General features: G+C 48.0%; 1 protein-coding gene across 1 annotated transcript; it reads left to right on the top strand.

Moving 5' to 3' along the window:
* Positions 1-375: 375 nt before the first annotated feature.
* On the top strand, positions 376-9,857 carry LOC129456720 (uncharacterized). Its single transcript, XM_055225832.1, has 4 exons — positions 376-492; positions 1,142-1,621; positions 2,153-2,244; positions 9,768-9,857. Exons 1-4 carry the CDS (start codon positions 435-437, stop codon positions 9,855-9,857), a joined length of 720 nt encoding a protein of 239 aa, XP_055081807.1. The 5' UTR covers positions 376-434.
* The last annotated feature ends 8,402 nt before the right edge of the window (positions 9,858-18,259 follow it).

The raw sequence follows: 18,259 nt of genomic DNA, 5'->3' as shown, positions 1-18,259 counted from the left end.
ATCAAAAGTTGAATGGTTGTTTTTCTTATGAACTGTATTAATGGATGTGTGGACTGTGTGTGTGCTGTGTGTTGTGTCCTGTGTGTGTCTGTCTCTATGTGACATGAGTTCCCTTGTCCCAAGACAAATTTCTCCCAAGGGAGACAATAAAGGCTAATCTAATCTAATCTAATCTAATCTAATCTAATCGTACCACACAACGACCCCTCCAAACCGAGTGTTGTCTTCAGAAAATGTCACAATCATTTGACAATATACTTTTACAAACTTTTACCATGAGAACAATCTCCTTGAGCACTTAACAGGAAGGAAAAGACTTTTGCGGTTTCACGCGTCTCATCAGAACAGTTCATTTCAGCGCTGGCCTGTGTTGGTGCGGTGGTTTGGAGAATGAAGCCGTGACAAGAGACAACAGAGACACACAGAGCAGAAACATGGAGCTTCTCCTCAGCAGCCTGCAACTCGCCTCCCTGTGCGCGCTGTCGTCTTTGAGTGAGTGAACGATCAAATAAATGACACTGTGGAACTATGCAACGGAAATGAAAGTATGTTGTGTCAAAAATACTGAATAATGGTAAAAGCCAACGTGTGTATTTTCACATATATGTATGGGGTTTTTTTTAAGAAAGATTCAAGTTGAAATGACACATATTTAAAGTGGTCGTGGTGTGTGACTCTGTAAAATACATTTGATAAACTTATAAAAATATGATGATGTTAAATTGATTTGACAGTTAACAGTATTTTGACAAATGAATGTGCCATTACCTGTGAAGTACCGGGCGCTAACTTGACCGTGTACTTGTCATTGTTTACAGTTTCACTACTTCCTTTGTCTCTTTGCTCTAGTTTTGTGTCTTTTTTTTCTAGTTTGTTATTTTTGAATACGCCAAACATCATCTTTATATTTGACAATAACCTTTTCCCTTTTTTGATGATGCATGTTCTCCCTGTTTTCCCACATCGACCCAGAACATTCCCAGTAGGTCAAATCCTCCAGGTGAAGTAATCCTGACCAAGACCAACTCAAGACCTGGGGATGGGTCAAATGCATGTTTAGTGTCCCTTACCCAGGATGTTTCAGACTCTCCACCTAAAAACTTACATAGTTCCCCTTTAATTTGTTTGTTTCTGTCCATAGGTGTTTCTTCACAGTTGGTTGTGATCCAAAGTGGAGATGTCACAGTTGAAGAAGGAGGCACAGCAAACATCTCCTGCTGCTGGACAGTCAAGCATGAAAGCACAAGAGTTATCTGGAAGGCAAATAATCAAGTTAAAAATGAGAAGCTGAGCGATGTATCTTGTTCCTTTCTAACTATTACAAACATCACTGAAGATCACAAAGGTAGATATTTTTGCGACGTAACTGTGGAGATACCCCATTTATTGACTGGATCAGGAAATGGAACAGACATCAAGGTTGTATCTATAAATGAGACAAGAAACAGCAATGGAGACCGTCAAAACAAACAAACAAGCAAAAAACTAATCAGGAAGTCACACACATCTCACTGTCCTTTTTGTCCAGGCAGCTCATTTCTCTTCTCCATCATATTCAGTCTGACTGTGGGAGCAGCAGGTCTTGCCGTGGTCATCTTCTGCTGTCTGCAGAGCAGACAAGGTACGTGACCGGACATCACTGTGTGTTTGATCATTTAAAATAAAACACATAAAAAAAGATATTTAACCTTCTCCTCTAGGCTATATCCCTTTAGTACTGTCACTGTGCCACTGGGCAAAACACCTCACAGTTTGCCTGTGTCCAGAGTAAAATGTGCATAGAATTTCATATCAATATTTCACACTGTTGTACGTTTCCTACATCAAGGAAACAGTGTCATAGTACTAGAGTGTTCTGAGATCACAAAATAAAAGAAAGATGATGCCCCCCAGACGGTTTGGAAAAATCAAGCATTAAAAAATGTCTTTGTGTAAAAAACAGTGCAGACTTTTGTAAATGTGATCAAATATATTCAGTATAATGACACCAAGTCCAGGCTCAAAGTCAAAATGTGCTTCATTTTATATTAATATTATTTTAATTGGTCTCAAAGTTTTCACACTTTGTACCACATAAGATAATATTTAACATAAACCTCGTTTGGATCTGGTATTTTTTGGTCATATTATACGTCTGTTGTTCTTGTTACAGATGAAACAGACACAGTGACGTACGAGGCGTCGCCTTTTGACTCAGAAACACAAGAGCTGGATCAGAACAGCTCTGGAGACTTCTCTCAGTGGGTAAGTTTCACTGTCGCCTTATGTGCTTTAAAATGCTTCAAATTAATAATAATTATTGAAAATAAATACATTTTCAAAGTTTTCTTCCCAACACTGTAAAGCCCAAACAGTAGCAACAAAAGCACTTAAGAAAAGTAACAAATTTAAAATATTTTAATGTGGCTTATTTAAGCATCATTCAAAGTGTTTTACAGAAAAATAAAGACATTAAAATCACAACAAATCAAAACATAAATAATCATCATAAAAGAAATAAAGAATAAAACCCCTTCAGTCGTAAGCACAACTAAACACAACCATTTTGAGTCTGGATTTAAACATCGTCAGAGTCGAGGCCTGAGTCACATCTACAGGAAAAGAGAGAGATTAAACTGAACAAAACTCAAACACTGACTCACCAGGTTTAGACCTGGTTTAGTCCTGGTTTAGTCCTGGTTTAGTCCTCGTTTAGTCCTGGTTTAGACCTGGTTCAGTCCTGGTTTAGACCTGGTTCAGTCCTGGTTTAGTCCTGGTTTAGTCCTGGTTCAGTCCTGGTTTAGTCCTGGTTTAGACCTGGTTCAGTCCTGGTTTAGTCCTGGTTCAGTCCTGGTTTAGTCCTGGTTCAGTCCTGGTTTAGTCCTGGTTTAGTCCTGGTTTAGTCCTGGTTTAGTCCTCGTTTAGTCCTGGTTTAGTCCTGGTTCAGTCCTGGTTTAGTCCTGGTTCAGTCCTGGTTTAGTCCTGGTTTAGCCCTGGTTTAGTCCTGGTTTAGTCCTGAGCACAGGACACATGTGTGAAGTACTTCCTGGTTCTAGTCCTGACCCGAGCAGCAGTGTTCTGGATGTTCTGGATGTTCTGGATGTTCTGGATGTTCTGGATGTTCTGGATGTTCTGGATGTTCTGGATGTTCTGGATGTTCTGTTCTGTGGCTCGTTTGGAGAGTCCAGTGATCAGGACGTTACAGTCGTCTTATCTATTGGACACAAATGCAGGATAAGTCTGAGTCTGGTTTTGACAGTTTACCTTTGATTTTTGACGTGTTTTTAGATGATAAAAAGCTGCAGATGTTACTGATTTGATGTGGCTGTTAAAGTTCAAGTCTGAGTCCATTTTTACCTCTAGATTTCTCTCCTGAGTTGAAGGTTTTAGAGAGAGAGACTGGAGGTGACGCTGACACTTTCTCTATGTTTCTGTGGGTCAAAGATGATGACTTCAGTCTTTGTCTGAGTTTATCTGGAGAAAGTGGCTGCAGTGGAATAATGTATAGGAAAAAAAAAAAAATATATATATATATATTATGTAGGAAAAAACATTTAAACAGCCCCATTTATGTGTATACCAATCATTTACACACACACATTCACTACTAACAGTCGTTATGTGTGTTACGTGTGTGTTATGTGTGTTATGTGTGTGTTACGTGTGTGTTATGTGTGTGTTACATGTGTGCCACATGTGTGTGTTATGTGTGTGTTATGTGTGTGTTATGTGTGTAATCCTCAGTGTGCAGTAGTTCACACTGGTCCATGTGTCTTATACATGTGAAACAGACACATCAGTATAAACAGATTCAGGACAGACTCATTTCTGTCAATGGGACTTTTTAGTATCAAAACCTGAAAAATGAGGATCTACTTTCGATACTAGTTTTAGTATCGATTTGTCTGATCTGATTTTTGATACTTTTGACATTCTTACTCCCTAAAACCAGAAGGTTTCAGGTCCTAGTCCTGTGTGGCAGTGTGAGAGTGGCAGCCACATCTGCCCCAGGGCAGCTGTGGCTAAATGAAAAACACTATTATTACTGAGTGAGAGTGTGAGCGGGCATCAGGCTCTTTTTCTGGCTCGTTTTCTGGCTCGTTTTCTGGCTCTTTTTCAGGCTCTTGTTCTGGCTCTTTTTCAGGCTCTTTTTCTGGCTCTTCTTCTGGCTCTTTTTCTGGCTCTTTTTCTGGCTCTTGTTCTGGCTCTTTTTCTGGCTCTTTTTCTGGCTCTTCTTCAGACTCTTTTTCTGGCTCTTCTTCAGGCTCTTTTTCTGGCTCTTCTTCTGGCTCTTTTTCTGGCTCTTTTTCTGGCTCTTGTTCTGGCTCTTTTTCTGGCTCTTCTTCTGGCTCTTTTTCTGGCTCTTTTTCTGGCTCTTCTTCTGGCTCTTTTTCTGGCTCTTTTTCTGGCTCTTGTTCTGGCTCTTTTTCTGGCTCTTTTTCTGGCTCTTCTTCTGGCTCTTTTTCTGGCTCTTTTTCTGGCTCTTGTTCTGGCTCTTTTTCTGGCTCTTGTTCTGGCTCTTTTTCTGGCTCTTTTTCTGGCTCTTTTTCTGGCTCTTTTTCTGGCTCTTCTTCTGGCTCTTTTTCTGGCTCTTTTTCTGGCACTTCTTCTGGCTCTTGTTCAGGCCTGAGTGTGGTCACTGATGCGTGAGAACGACATGCAGTTCATAGCGTGCGGTCAGAGGCTGCTCAGACCTGAGAGCCTGTGGTGAGAGGGCGGAAAATAATACGCATTTTGAATTTTCCACTGAAAACCACAATTTGTACAAACAGGAAATAATAATGAGATACAGAGACTAAAGTGAAATGTGTCAAATGTTTCAGAATCTGAGCCGAGTCCAGTTTATTCCACAGTGAAAACACAAAGACTGTGACGTCATATGACATCAAGACCTGAGGTAAGACCAGGACTAAACCAGGACTAAACCAGGACTAAACCAGGACTAAACCAGGACTAGACCAGGACTAAACCAGGACTAAACCAGGACTAAACCAGGACTAAACCAGGACTAAACCAGGACTAAACCAGGACTGAACCAGGACTAAACCAGGACTAAACCAGGACTAAACCAGGACTAAACCAGGACTAGACCAGGACTAAACCAGGACTAAACCAGGACTAAACCAGGTCTAAACCAGGTCTAAACCAGGACTAGACCAGGACTAAACCAGGACTAAACCAGGACTAGACCAGGACTAAACCAGGACTAAACCAGGACTAAACCAGGTCTAAACCAGGACTAGACCAGGACTAAACCAGGACTAAACCAGGACTAAACCAGGACTAAACCAGGACTAAACCAGGACTAAACCAGGACTAGACCAGGACTAAACCAGGACTAGACCAGGACTAAACCAGGACTAGACCAGGACTAAACCAGGACTAAACCAGGACTAAACCAGGACTAAACCAGGACTAGACCAGGACTAGACCAGGACTAAACCAGGACTAAACCAGGACTAAACCAGGACTGAACCAGGACTAAACCAGGACTAGACCAGGACTAAACCAGGACTAGACCAGGACTAAACCAGGACTAAACCAGGACTGAACCAGGACTAAACCAGGACTGAACCAGGACTAAACCAGGACTAGACCAGGACTAAACCAGGACTAGACCAGGACTAAACCAGGACTAGATCAGGACTAAACCAGGACTAAACCAGGACTAAACCAGGACTAAACCAGGACTAAACCAGGACTAAACCAGGTCTAAACCAGGACTAGACCAGGACTAGACCAGGACTAAACCAGGACTAAACCAGGACTGAACCAGGACTAAACCAGGACTGAACCAGGACTAAACCAGGACTGAACCAGGACTAAACCAGGACTAGACCAGGACTAAACCAGGACTAGACCAGGACTAAACCAGGACTAGACCAGGACTAAACCAGGAATAGACCAGGACTAAACCAGGACTAGACCAGGACTAAACCAGGACTGAACCAGGACTGAACCAGGACTGAACCAGGACTAAACCAGGACTAGACCAGGACTAAATCAGGACTGAACCAGGACTGAACCAGGACTAAACCAGGACTGAACCAGGACTAAACCAGGACTGAACCAGGACTGAACCAGGACTAAACCAGAACTGAACCAGGACTAAACCAGGACTGAACCAGGACTAAACCAGGACTGAACCAGGACTAAACCAGGACTGAACCAGGACTAAACCAGAACTGAACCAGGTCTGTTTTTATGTGTCTTTTTATAGGCCCCTTCATCTTCCGTTTCTGTCCTGAAGTCATGAGTTTCTGCTTCCTGTTTAGAGGCGTCACTTTTCTCCATTCAAATGATCTTTTTCATTGTTAATTACTATGGCAACAGTAATTTCATTACAGTAATCTCACTGTACACTTTTGCAATATTCTGTCAATCCTCACTGTAGTGAAACTGTATAAAGATGGAAACATGTTAATGAGGAACTGTACTTTAGTCCTTTAGGTTCAAATAATGAATAACTTACTTAGGTACTTATTTTCTTCATTTTACTGACATTTAAATGTTTACTTTTATTTTCCTCTGCTGCTGCACATATATAACAAAAATAATTTCCTGTGGGGATAAATAAAAGTTCTTCTGATTCAAAAACATCTTCTCTGGGTGTGGGTGGAGGTTGCTCCACATGAGGGCGCCACAGGAGCACATTTACAGGACTGCAGTGGTCTTATTTTCAACTTTTTATACACAGAATAACTGAGACTCACCTCCTGCCCGGAGACGGCGCCACCTTTTTCCAGTCGAGAACCATGACTCCGGAATTGGAGGAGCTGATTCTCATCAGTCCGGCTCCGAGTCCCCAGTCTCTGCTTCCTCAAAGTCCTTCCACCGCCCGACAACATCCCCAGTCGAGGTCAGCAGTTCTCCACCCGCTCTGTAAACAGTGTTGATGAAGCACTGCTTCCTCCTCCTGAGGCGTCGGACGGTTTGACAGAATCTCTTTGAGGCCGTCTGATAGTCCTCCTCCATGGCCTCCCCGAACTCCTCCCAACCCTGAGTTTCTGCCTCTGTGACTGCCCGAGCCACAGCACACTTGGCCCCCTGGTACTCATCAACTGCCTCAGGACTCCCACGGGCCAACAAGGCTCTGTGGGACTCCTCCTTCAGCCTGACGGCATCACTTACTTCTGGTGCCCACCAAAGGGTTCAGGGGTTGCCGCAGCGACAAGCACCACAGACCTTATGACCACAACTACGATCAGCCACACCGGCAATAGAGGTGGAGGACATGTCCCACTCAGAGTCCATGTCCCCAGCCTCCCCCGGGATCAGGGAGAAGTTCTCCCAGAGGTGTGAGTTGCAGACCCTCTTGACTCCGCCAGACGTTCCCACAGACCCCCATGATGCACTTGGGCCTGTCAGGTCTGTCCTTCCTCCTCCTCCAACTGATCCAACTCACCACCAGGTGGTGCTCTACAGCTCTGCCCCTCTCTTCACCCGAGTGTCCAAGACATGCGGCCGGAGATCAGATGACACGACAACAAAGTCGATCATCGACCTCTGACCTATGGTGTCCTGGTGCCACGTGCACTGATGGACCTTGTGCTCGGACATGGGGTTCGTCCAATAACAAAATACCACTCAGGGTCAGATCAGGGAGGACGTTCCTCCCGATCACGCCCCCTAATTACAAATGTGAAGAAACTCCACTGTTCACTCTTCCTGTTTAAATAAAGTCACTGTTTTACAATCATTCATGAGGTCATTTTGTTCACTCAATGTTCCACAGTGACCTTTAATCTGGACAAAAAACAGGACTGAACCCAGACTAAACTAGAACTGAATCAGGATGAAGAACCAGGAAGAAAACCAGGACTAAGGCAGGTCTGTGCCAGGACTGAAGCAGGACTCAGGCTCAGGTAAACTCGTCTCCCTATAATGTTTAAAATTGTCTTCTCTGCTGTTTTTGATTTAAACTTTATTACTTCCCTGACCAGTCAATGGTTGGACAAACTTTGGAAAATGTAAAAAAAAAAAAAAAACATTTACAAACAAAGTGAAGAGGAAGTTCCTCTTTCTTATCAAACCGCTGCTTCCTCCTGTCATCTCAAACCCTGTGCTGTAGTTGTGTTGTTGTTGACTCCAGCCTATAAACAGGCTCTCAAAGTCCTGGATATGAAACCTTTTCGCCATCACCATTGTAAAGTCTTGAGCAAACATAAACTTTTAAATTGGGACAATCTAGTAAAATTTCAGGATGCTAACTTGGTCTTCAAAATTCTTCATGGCCTTGCTCCTCCTCCACTCTCTAAATTTTTTACACAGAGTGGTAGAAACACCAGAGCTGCTGCCTCAAACAATCTAGTTGTGCCTCTGAGAAAAAGCTCATTTAGCCAATCTGCTTTCTCAGTTCGAGCGGTCCAGTTTTGGAACACTGTCCCGCCTCACATCAGAAGTGTGGAGTCACTCAGGACTTTTAAAATCATGGTGAAAAAATGGTTACTTCTGAATCAAGCCTGTGATCATCAAATGTGAAATTGTGCTGCCATGTGCTGCCTGCCAGCCTCATCTGTTCTGTGTTGTCTGTAGATTTTGTCTGTCTGTATCACAGTGTTTTACTAATTGCCTACTTACCTGTACTAACTTTTAAAACATTTTACTAATTACCAAACTAACTTTTTATAATCTTGTATTTTACGTGTGGTGGCATTTTACATCTTGCCATAGGGACTGCAGTTGGAAACTAGCTGTATAGCTAATACTGGCGCATTTACAGAAATGTCGATTAATGTGCATTGTCCCTATTCAAATAAACTAATAAATAAATAAAATAAATAAAAACACCACACACATGTCGACTGTCAGTAAAGTGTTAGGCCCGAGTGTTGAGACCAGATCTGGGCTGTGAGGTTTGTGCTGCCGTCGGTGACATAATGACTTGACATGAGTTACCTTCAGGTGTTGGACTAGTGACTGAGGCCAGGCCTGACTGAAACGTACAAGTACAACACAAAAAAGTCATGCAGACAATGCCACACACAAAGCACAGCACAACTGAAATAAAAATCCAGAGATGTGGCCATGTATGTATTATTAATGTGATGGACTGATTCTGCAGTTCCACGCTGTTTAGAGCTCGATACACGCAGCACATTTACGATCACACAGTGTAAAACAAAACAACATGGCGTCTCTGGGCCTGTGGTTTGTGTTTAACAGAAGCTTTTTTAGACTCGTGAAACCTTTTCCTTTTCCTCTAGTGCTGCATCTACAGCGAGTCTGAACAGTGCAGCAGTATGCGACGCCACAAACCTTTATCATCTCTAAAAATAAATCAAATCTACTCAACTTTTCACTCCAGCCTGTGGTCACAGTCCACTAACTACAATAATTAAAAATATTTCAGATAAAATGTAAAATAAAACCATCAAACACTGTCGCCTTTGTAGTCAATGGCATTGCCTTGTAAAAAAATGTACGTCCAGTTTGATTAATATTAAACTAAAATACTTAACAGAAAGTCTACAAACTCACTGCTCTTGAGCTTTAGGCACAGACGTCCAGAATGAGCCTGTCACAAAACAAACATTCAAACAGATTATACTAATGTGCTATTCCACTAGAACCGACTGTAGGACCCTGGAGCCTCACTCCTCTGAGGCGTTTGGCCGTGGCTGGTTTCCTTGTTTCCTCTTGTTCCATTTGCTTGTGGGACACCAAGGTCCTTGTATCTGTCTCAGTGTCGTCCCTTCTGGGAGTGAGGCCTCTTCTGTGTGGACGACCTTCCCTCTCTTCTCAAGCCTGACATTCCAGTGTCTGTCCTGTAGATCCTGGTGCTGTAGATCCTCGTGGTGTGGATCCTGGTGGTGTGGATCCTCGTGGTGTGGATCCTGGTGGTGTGGATCCTGGTGGTGTGGATCCTGGTGGTGTAGATCCTGGTGATGTGGATCCTGGTGCTGTAGATCCTGGTGCTGTAGATCCTGGTGGTGTGGATCAGTGAGTCGGTGTCTCATTCTTGCCGTACAGTTTGATGTTGTCCATGTAGAGGAGGTGACTGATGGTCGTCCTGTTCCTGAGTCGTGTCCATGTCCAGTGTTGTTGATGATTTGGCTGAGGGGGTTCAGAACAGCAGTGGGACAGGGCGTCTCCTTGGATCAGAACAGCAGTGGGACAGGGCGTCTCCTTGGATCAGAACAGCAGTGGGACAGGGCGTCTCCTTGGTTCATGCCACATTTGATGGTCATTTGTGCACGTGGTCATTGGCCTCAAGGCTGGTTTTCCTCAACCTCCTGGCGTTTGTGATGGAGACTCTTGAGTCCTGTGGATGTTGTACAGCTCCACTCAGTGATCCGTGTGTGTGGCGTTGAGTCTTTGTATAAATCCAGGCAGTGCACAGGTTGGTCTTATTCTTCAGTCTCAGGCGACTGTCGACAGGAGCTGGTGTTGGGCTCCCCTGGTGTCTTTGCCCATGCTCTTCTGCTCTGTGCGTGGATCATGTCAGGACCTGGTGCAGTCCAATTTTTTTATACCTGATTCTTTCCTGGATGTCTGCCACTGTGATGGTAACTGGATTCTGTTAAGGGAGGTTGATGTGGTCATTGTTTGGCAGTTTCCAGTGCTTCAGTTATCTGCCGGTCCTTCTTTTTTCACTTCTCTCTGTGCTGCCTTGATTTTAGAGTCTAACCGTCGTTTTCATGGTGCGTTGTTTCTCCCACGTTTGCTCTTATAGCCAAGCGTCTGTAGGATCACGGCTGCTGAAGTGTATATCAGCTCTTTGGTTTCTGTGATGGTTGAGGTCGGGACCAACAAGTTTACCACATGAGAGTAAAGTGGTGTGAAGAACACAGTCGTGTCTTAAATGTTGACAAAACAAAAGAAATGATTTTTGATCCAAGGTCTGTTGGTGATCACAGTTTTGTTGCAGTTAAGGGTCAGAATATAGAGCAGGGGACTATTTGGGGGTTTGTTTTGATTCTGTCGTAGCGGTGCGGATAGGACCAAAGGATGCAGACCAGAGCAGTTTTAACAGTGTTTATTTACAGCGGTGAAAATGCAGTCTTTAAACAGGTCACAAGAGCAGGTACAGGAACCGGGGAGCGGGAGACGGGTCAGGCGGGTGCGGTGCAGGTAGAGGCGGGCAGGACAGGACCAGGACGGGGATAGAAGCAGGTGCGGTACCAGGGCAGGCGGATCAGACGAAGACCAGAGCGGGGGGCGGGTGACAAACCAGAGACCAGGACCGGACAGGAGACGAGACGAGCAGGAGACGAGACGAGCAGGAGACGAGACGAGCAGGAGACGAGACGAGCAGGAGACAAGACGAGCTGGAAGCGATACCGGGACTGGAACGTGGCGGCAGGAGCTGGGCGAGTAGAGGCAGGAATCTGGAGGGTGCATAAATCCAAATGAGCATTTGCCGGAAAGTACCATATAACAAAGCTTAGCAAGAAACATTCACGTTTTACACGCGGACGGTCTGGCACCGAGTGTAGACTGCCAAGCCTTCTTGTACTCAGCAGCAGGTGGTGGTGATTAGGCTGATGCACCCCAGGTGTGCACGGGAGGAGTCAGGCACTCCACCCAGCTCCAGACACACAGGTAGGGGAGGGGGAGAGAGCACGGGAGGACAGGGAAACTGACATCATGACAGTACCCCCCCCCTAAGGTCCACCTCCTGGTGGACCCCCAGGCTTGTCAGGATGAGCGCGGTGGAAGTCTCTCACCATGTCGGGGTCCAGAATGCGTGCCCTGGGCACCCAGGATCGCTCCTCCGGACCGTAACCCTCCCAATCGACGAGGTACTGGAGGCCCCTACCACGGCGACGAACGTCAATCAGGCGGCGGACGGTGAACGCCGGGTGGCCGTCAATGACTCGGGCGGGCGGTGGGGGATCGGCCGGAGGGCACAGGTCGCTGGTCCGGACTGGTTTAACCTGGGAGACGTGAAAGGTCGGATGAATCCGGAGAGACGGGGGTAACTGGAGGCGCACCGCCGATGGATTTATGATCCTCATGATCTTAAACGGTCCCAGGAATCGGGGGGACAGCTTACGGGAGTCCGTCTTCAGCGGGACCGTCTTGGCGGAGAGCCAAACCATCTGGCCAGGTTGGTATACGGGCGCCGGGACACGGTGGCGATCGGCCGTCGCCTTAGTGCGCGCTCCAGCCCGAAGAAGGGCCGCCCTGGCCTTCTTCCAGATCCGGCGACAGCGCTGGAGATGGCGCTGAACAGACGGGACGGCGAGGTCCCTCTCCTCCGTGGGAAAGAGAGGGGGTTGATATCCCAGCGATGCCTCGAAGGGGGACATACCAGTGGCGGAACTCACGAGGGAGTTGTGAGCATACTCTATCCAGGGCAGGTGAGTACTCCAGGTCGCGGGGTTGGCGGAGGCTGTGCACCGTAGGGCCGACTCCAGGTCTTGGTTGGCCCGCTCCGTCTGCCCATTAGATTGTGGATGGAACCCGGACGTGAGGCTAACCGTGGCCCCCAAACCGTCGCAGAAAGACCGCCATACCTGAGAGGTGAATTGGGTCCCTCTGTCGGACACGATGTCCACCGGGATGCCGTGGAGTCGGAAGACATGACTGGTCAGCTGGTCGGCAGTTTCTTTGGCTGTGGGGAGCTTAGGCAGGGCAACGAAATGGGCGGCCTTGGAGAAGCGGTCCACAATGGTGAGAACCACCGTGTTCCCCTGGGAAGGGGGAAGGCCCGTCACGAAGTCCAAGGCGATGTGGGACCAAGGGCGACGAGGAACTGGGAGAGGATGCAAGAGACCAGAAGGGGGTGAGTGGGAGGCCTTGGCCCGAGCACATACCTGGCAGGCGGCGACATAAGCCCGGGTGTCTGTGTCCATCGTGGGCCACCAGAAGCGTCTCCTGAGGAGGGAGAGAGAGCGACCGGCACCAGGATGGCAGGCGAAACGGGAGGCATGGACCCACTGGAGCACCTGAGACCGGACAGAATCGGGAACAAACAGTTTACCTGGAGGGCCGTTACCTGGGTCGGGGTCGTTGGTCTGGGCCTCTCGGACGGTGTCCTCGATATCCCAATGGACCGCGGCCACCACACACGAGGAGGGAATAATTGTTTCTGCGGTGACCGGGCTATCCTCCAGGGCGAACTGGCGGGAGAGGGCATCGGGTTTGACGTTCCGAGATCCGGGGCGGTAGGTGAGGAGAAAGTTGAAGCGGCTGAAGAAGAGGGACCAACGAGCTTGACGGGGATTGAGGCGCCTGGCGGACTGGATGTACTCCAAGTTTTTATGGTCGGTCCAGACGATGAATGGTTGCTCCGCCCCTTCGAGCCAGTGGCGCCACTCCTCCAAGGCCAGCTTTACGGCAAGGAGCTCCCGATCCCCCACGTCATAATTGACCTCGGCCGAGGACAATCGCCGGGAAAAGAAGGCGCAGGGACAGAGGCGGTTGTGGGGGTCGAACCTCTGCGAAAGCACGGCCCCCACTCCCGAGTCGGAGGCGTCGACCTCCACGATGAATTGCCGTGAAGGGTCGGGCTGGTGCAGGATGGGAGCGGAGGTAAATAGTCTCTTAAGCTTCTCGAAGGCTGTCTGCGCCTCAGGAGACCAGGCAAACGGCAAAGCAGGAGAGGTGAGTTTAGTTAAGGGCGAGATAACCCTACTAAAATCCCGGATGAAACGTCTATAAAAATTGGCAAAGCCGATAAATCTCTGGAGCTGTCTCCGGCTGGTAGGAACGGGCCACTCAGTGACAGCCTGGATCTTTTCAGGGTCAGCTCTTACTTGGCCCCGCCCCACAATGAAGCCCAAAAAGCTGACCTCCTCTGCGTGAAACTCGCATTTCTCAGCTTTCACGAACAGTTTATTCTCGAGGAGGCGCTGGAGAACCTGGCGAACGTGCTGATGATGCTCCTGGGGGGACCGCGAGAAAATCAAGATGTCATCCAAGTAAACAAAGACGAATCGGTTAAGGAAATCACGGAGCACATCGTTGATGAGGGCTTGGAATACGGCAGGGGCGTTGGTGAGACCGAAGGGCATAACCAAGTATTCGAAATGTCCCAGGGGTGTCTTGAAGGCCGTCTTCCATTCGTCTCCCTCCCTGATGCGCACCAGGTGGTACGCATTCCGCAAATCCAACTTTGAGAAGATGGTCGCACCGTGGAGGGGCGTAAATGCCGAGTCCAGTAAGGGAAGCGGGTATTTATTCTTTACAGTTATATTGTTCAGACCCCGGTAATCAATGCAAGGCCGCAGGGATTTGTCCTTCTTAGCCACAAAGAAGAACCCCGCTCCCACGGGTGAAGTGGACGGGCGGATGATTCCGGCAGCCAGGGACCCACGGATATAGTCCTCCATTGACTCGCGTTCAGGTTTAGACAGGTTATATAGCCTGCTAGATGGTAGTGGGGCACCCGGCAGGAGGTCAATGGCGCAGTCATATGGACGGTGGGGCGGTAAAGAGAGGGCCTTGCTCTTGCTAAAAACCTCCCCCAGGTCGTGATATTCAGCAGGCACCGAGGACAGATTGGGGGTGTCTGGGGACGGATCAGCGACAGGAACGGACCTCCCGGCCGGAGGGAGGGCGGACCGAAGGCACTTGGCGTGGCAATCGGGACTCCAGCCCGAAACTCCGCCCCTGGCCCAATCGAAAACAGGGTTGTGGGCGCGTAGCCAGGGGTAACCAAGGACCAGAGGAGAAGCGGAGGAGGACAGGACATGAAACTGACGGTTCTCTTGGTGGTTGCCGGACAGAATCACGGTGACAGGTTCTGTGATGTGAGTGATGTGCCCCAGAAAACGTCCATTGAGCCCCTGGGCATTTAAGGGGCGTTCGAGGGGCTCCAGGTAGACCCCGAGCTGCTCCGCGACTTGGGCATCAATAAAGTCCCTCTCAGCCCCGGAGTCGATAAGGGCGGAAACGCATAAGGTCTCTGTGCGAACGCACAGGGTGGCGCTGAGCCGCAGTCTATTAGAAGAGTCCAGGATGTGTTGCTCGCCCACCAGTACTCCCAGTGCTACTGGTGGGCCCCCCCTTTTGGCCGAACTGGGCAAGTGACCACATAATGTCCGCGCTCACCGCAGTAGAGGCAAGCCCCGGCCAGACGACGCCTCCGTTGACGCTCCTCGGCCGACACAAGGGTCCTGTCGAGTTGCATGGGCTCATCCGGCGGGGGCGGGGCAGCGCGTGGCTCCGGCGGGACCGGTGACCGGCGTCTCTCTCGGCGACGAGCCCGTAGGCGGTTGTCTATACGGTGAGTGAGGGAGATGAGGGTCCGCAGGTCGGGGGGTTCGTCCCGGGAAACCAATTCATCTTTCAAAGTCTCGTTCAGGCCCCGCACAAACACAGCCCGCAGCGCGCTGTCCGTCCAGTCCAGCTCCGCCGCATGTGTCCAGAATTCAATGGAATAATCCGCTACCGTCCTGGAGCCCTGGCTGAGAGTCAATAACCGGGAGGCAGCATTGTCCTGGTAGTGCGGGTGGTCAAACACCAGCTTAAACGTGGACACAAATTCATTAAAATCCAGGCTATCCACAGACGTCTTCATTAGGCGCGCCTCTGCCCACTGGAGAGCTCTGCCCCGGAGTAATCCACATATATATCGGATCTTGGTGGCCCCCGAGCTGAAACGAGAAGGGCATTGCTGGAACATGAACTCGCACTGGAACAGGAATCCGCGACAGAGGTGAGGTTGTCCAGCATACGGCTCCGGATCCGTGCCTCTCGGCTCCGGGAGGCGTGGCGGCGCTCCGGCTGCAGCAGGCGGGGTGACGAGGAGCGCGGCCACCTGGTGGTTAAGCTGTGCCACCTGCTGGGACAATGTCTGATTTAGCTCCAATAGAGTCCGAATGGATTGTTCATGCTGACCCAGCACCGCCTCGGGGTGAGAGTGCGTGAGGCGGCGCGTCTGGTCCGGGTCTGAGCCTGCTTGGTCCATAGTGGCCAGACCGTTCTGTCGTAGCGGTGCGGATAGGACCAAAGGATGCAGACCAGAGCAGTTTTAACAGTGTTTATTTACAGCGGTGAAAATGCAGTCTTTAAACAGGTCACAAGAGCAGGTACAGGAACCGGGGAGCGGGAGACGGGTCAGGCGGGTGCGGTGCAGGTAGAGGCGGGCAGGACAGGACCAGGACGGGGATAGAAGCAGGTGCGGTACCAGGGCAGGCGGATCAGACGAAGACCAGAGCGGGGGGCGGGTGACAAACCAGAGACCAGGACCGGACAGGAGACGAGACGAGCAGGAGACGAGACGAGCAGGAGACGAGACGAGCAGGAGACGAGACGAGCAGGAGACAAGACGAGCTGGAAGCGATACCGGGACTGGAACGTGGCGGCAGGAGCTGGGCGAGTAGAGGCAGGAATCTGGAGGGTGCATAAATCCAAATGAGCATTTGCCGGAAAGTACCATATAACAAAGCTTAGCAAGAAACATTCACGTTTTACACGCGGACGGTCTGGCACCGAGTGTAGACTGCCAAGCCTTCTTGTACTCAGCAGCAGGTGGTGGTGATTAGGCTGATGCACCCCAGGTGTGCACGGGAGGAGTCAGGCACTCCACCCAGCTCCAGACACACAGGTAGGGGAGGGGGAGAGAGCACGGGAGGACAGGGAAACTGACATCATGACAGATTCGCAGCTTAACTGGAGCAAGCACGTACAGTTTAGTTTGCTCACGAATCAGTCAGCGCCTGTACTTTTTAAGAAGATCGAGGGTGTACAGAGTGGGCAAAGATGTAATGCTTCTTTTTTATCGAGCATGTGTTGAGTCTATTGTTCGTTATGGGACGTCTATCTGGTTTGGCATCTGTCAAACTGAAAGCTCAAACCCTAAGCTTGACTAAAAGGACGGGTAAAATAATTGGCATGGCCCCCTGTCCTCTTCAGATCTTTCAAGACACACTCATGAAACTGGGGAGTCAAATATGTAATGACCCGACACAACCAGTTTGAGTTAAGGCCTCAGGAAGAAGGTCCAGGGTCCAACCAGCAGAAACAGGTTTAAGTACTCATTTATTCCCCTTTCAGTTTCCTCACTGAACTTGAAGAAATAAAGCTCTACTGTAGTGGGTCTCAAATAGTGGGGCGCGCCCCCTCCGTGTATAACACTGTAGTACTGTAGTACTGTAGTACTGTAGATACTGTAGTACTGTAGATACTGTAGTACTGTAGTACTGTAGATACTGTAGTACTGTAGTACTGTAGATACTGTAGTACTGTAGTACTGTAGTACTGTAGTACTGTAGATACTGTAGATACTGTAGTACTGTAGTACTGTACGCAGCAAAGAGCAGGACAGAGTGAACAGAGACACTTTTGCTAAAGAGACACTATGGAAAACATTTAACAGGAATGAAAAGAAAGACGGAGAGAGACGGAGGTAAAGTCACATGAAAAATAAGAGGAGGAGGAGTCTGATGAAGAGTATGGAGCACTGGGCTTCACCGTGACTCCGGGGGGACACGAGGACAGACCGGTGTCTGCTGTGGACAGTGGACAGTGTGAAGACAAATAAGACGCCTCATTCCACCTCAGTCTGAGACGCTGGAGTTTTTCAGCGTAAACGTCAAATATGAAACAATCATCCACTTTGTGAATGTGACTTAAAGCAGCAGCTCTGAGCGTCATGAGGGGCTACAAGAGAGAAATGACCTGTTTTAATTTGATAATTATTTAATTTTAATGTATTATTTTGATATTTATTTATTTTATTTACATTTATTCATTTGATGTTTATTTTATTTTATATTTTATTTGATATTTAATTAAATTTCATTATATTTTATTTTTTTCAGTATCAAATGGTTCAGTCAGTTGTTCCAACAATATGTATAGTTCAAATAAGGATAAAATAAAAAAATAAATAATAATTTACTTATTTAATAATAATCGCAGGGGGAGGGCACGGAATTTTTTCTTCTTTATAGGGGGGGGGGGGGTATGATATAAAATAATTAAGAAATAATGCTGTACTGTAAGGCCATCAGGGACTGTGCAATATTATATGCACCCAGGGAATGTGCAATACTCACCTTTACACTTTTAGGCCCCAGGGAATGTGCAGTATTATCAAAAGTTGAATGGTTGTTTTTCTTATGAACTGTATTAATGGATGTGTGGACTGTGTGTGTGCTGTGTGTTGTGTCCTGTGTGTGTCTGTCTCTATGTGACATGAGTTCCCTTGTCCCAAGACAAATTTCTCCCAAGGGAGACAATAAAGGCTAATCTAATCTAATCTAATCTAATCTAATCTAATCGTACCACACAACGACCCCTCCAAACCGAGTGTTGTCTTCAGAAAATGTCACAATCATTTGACAATATACTTTTACAAACTTTTACCATGAGAACAATCTCCTTG

Source organism: Periophthalmus magnuspinnatus, chromosome 13 (genome assembly GCF_009829125.3).
Source record: "Periophthalmus magnuspinnatus isolate fPerMag1 chromosome 13, fPerMag1.2.pri, whole genome shotgun sequence".
NCBI lineage: Eukaryota > Metazoa > Chordata > Actinopteri > Gobiiformes > Gobiidae > Periophthalmus > Periophthalmus magnuspinnatus.
Note: the sequence above shows the minus strand (reverse complement) of the source record. Positions and strands in the feature narration are given on the sequence as shown.

Bases quoted from the DNA above. Each gene is read 5' to 3' on its own strand.
- LOC129456720 (XM_055225832.1), top strand. From the start codon at position 435: ATGGAGCTTCTCCTCAGCAGCCTGCAACTCGCCTCCCTGTGCGCGCTG. The intron at 493-1,141 runs GTGAGTGAACGA...TTCTGTCCATAG, and splicing joins GTGCGCGCTGTCGTCTTTGA to GTGTTTCTTCACAGTTGGTT. The intron at 1,622-2,152 runs GTACGTGACCGG...TTCTTGTTACAG, and splicing joins CTGTCTGCAGAGCAGACAAG to ATGAAACAGACACAGTGACG.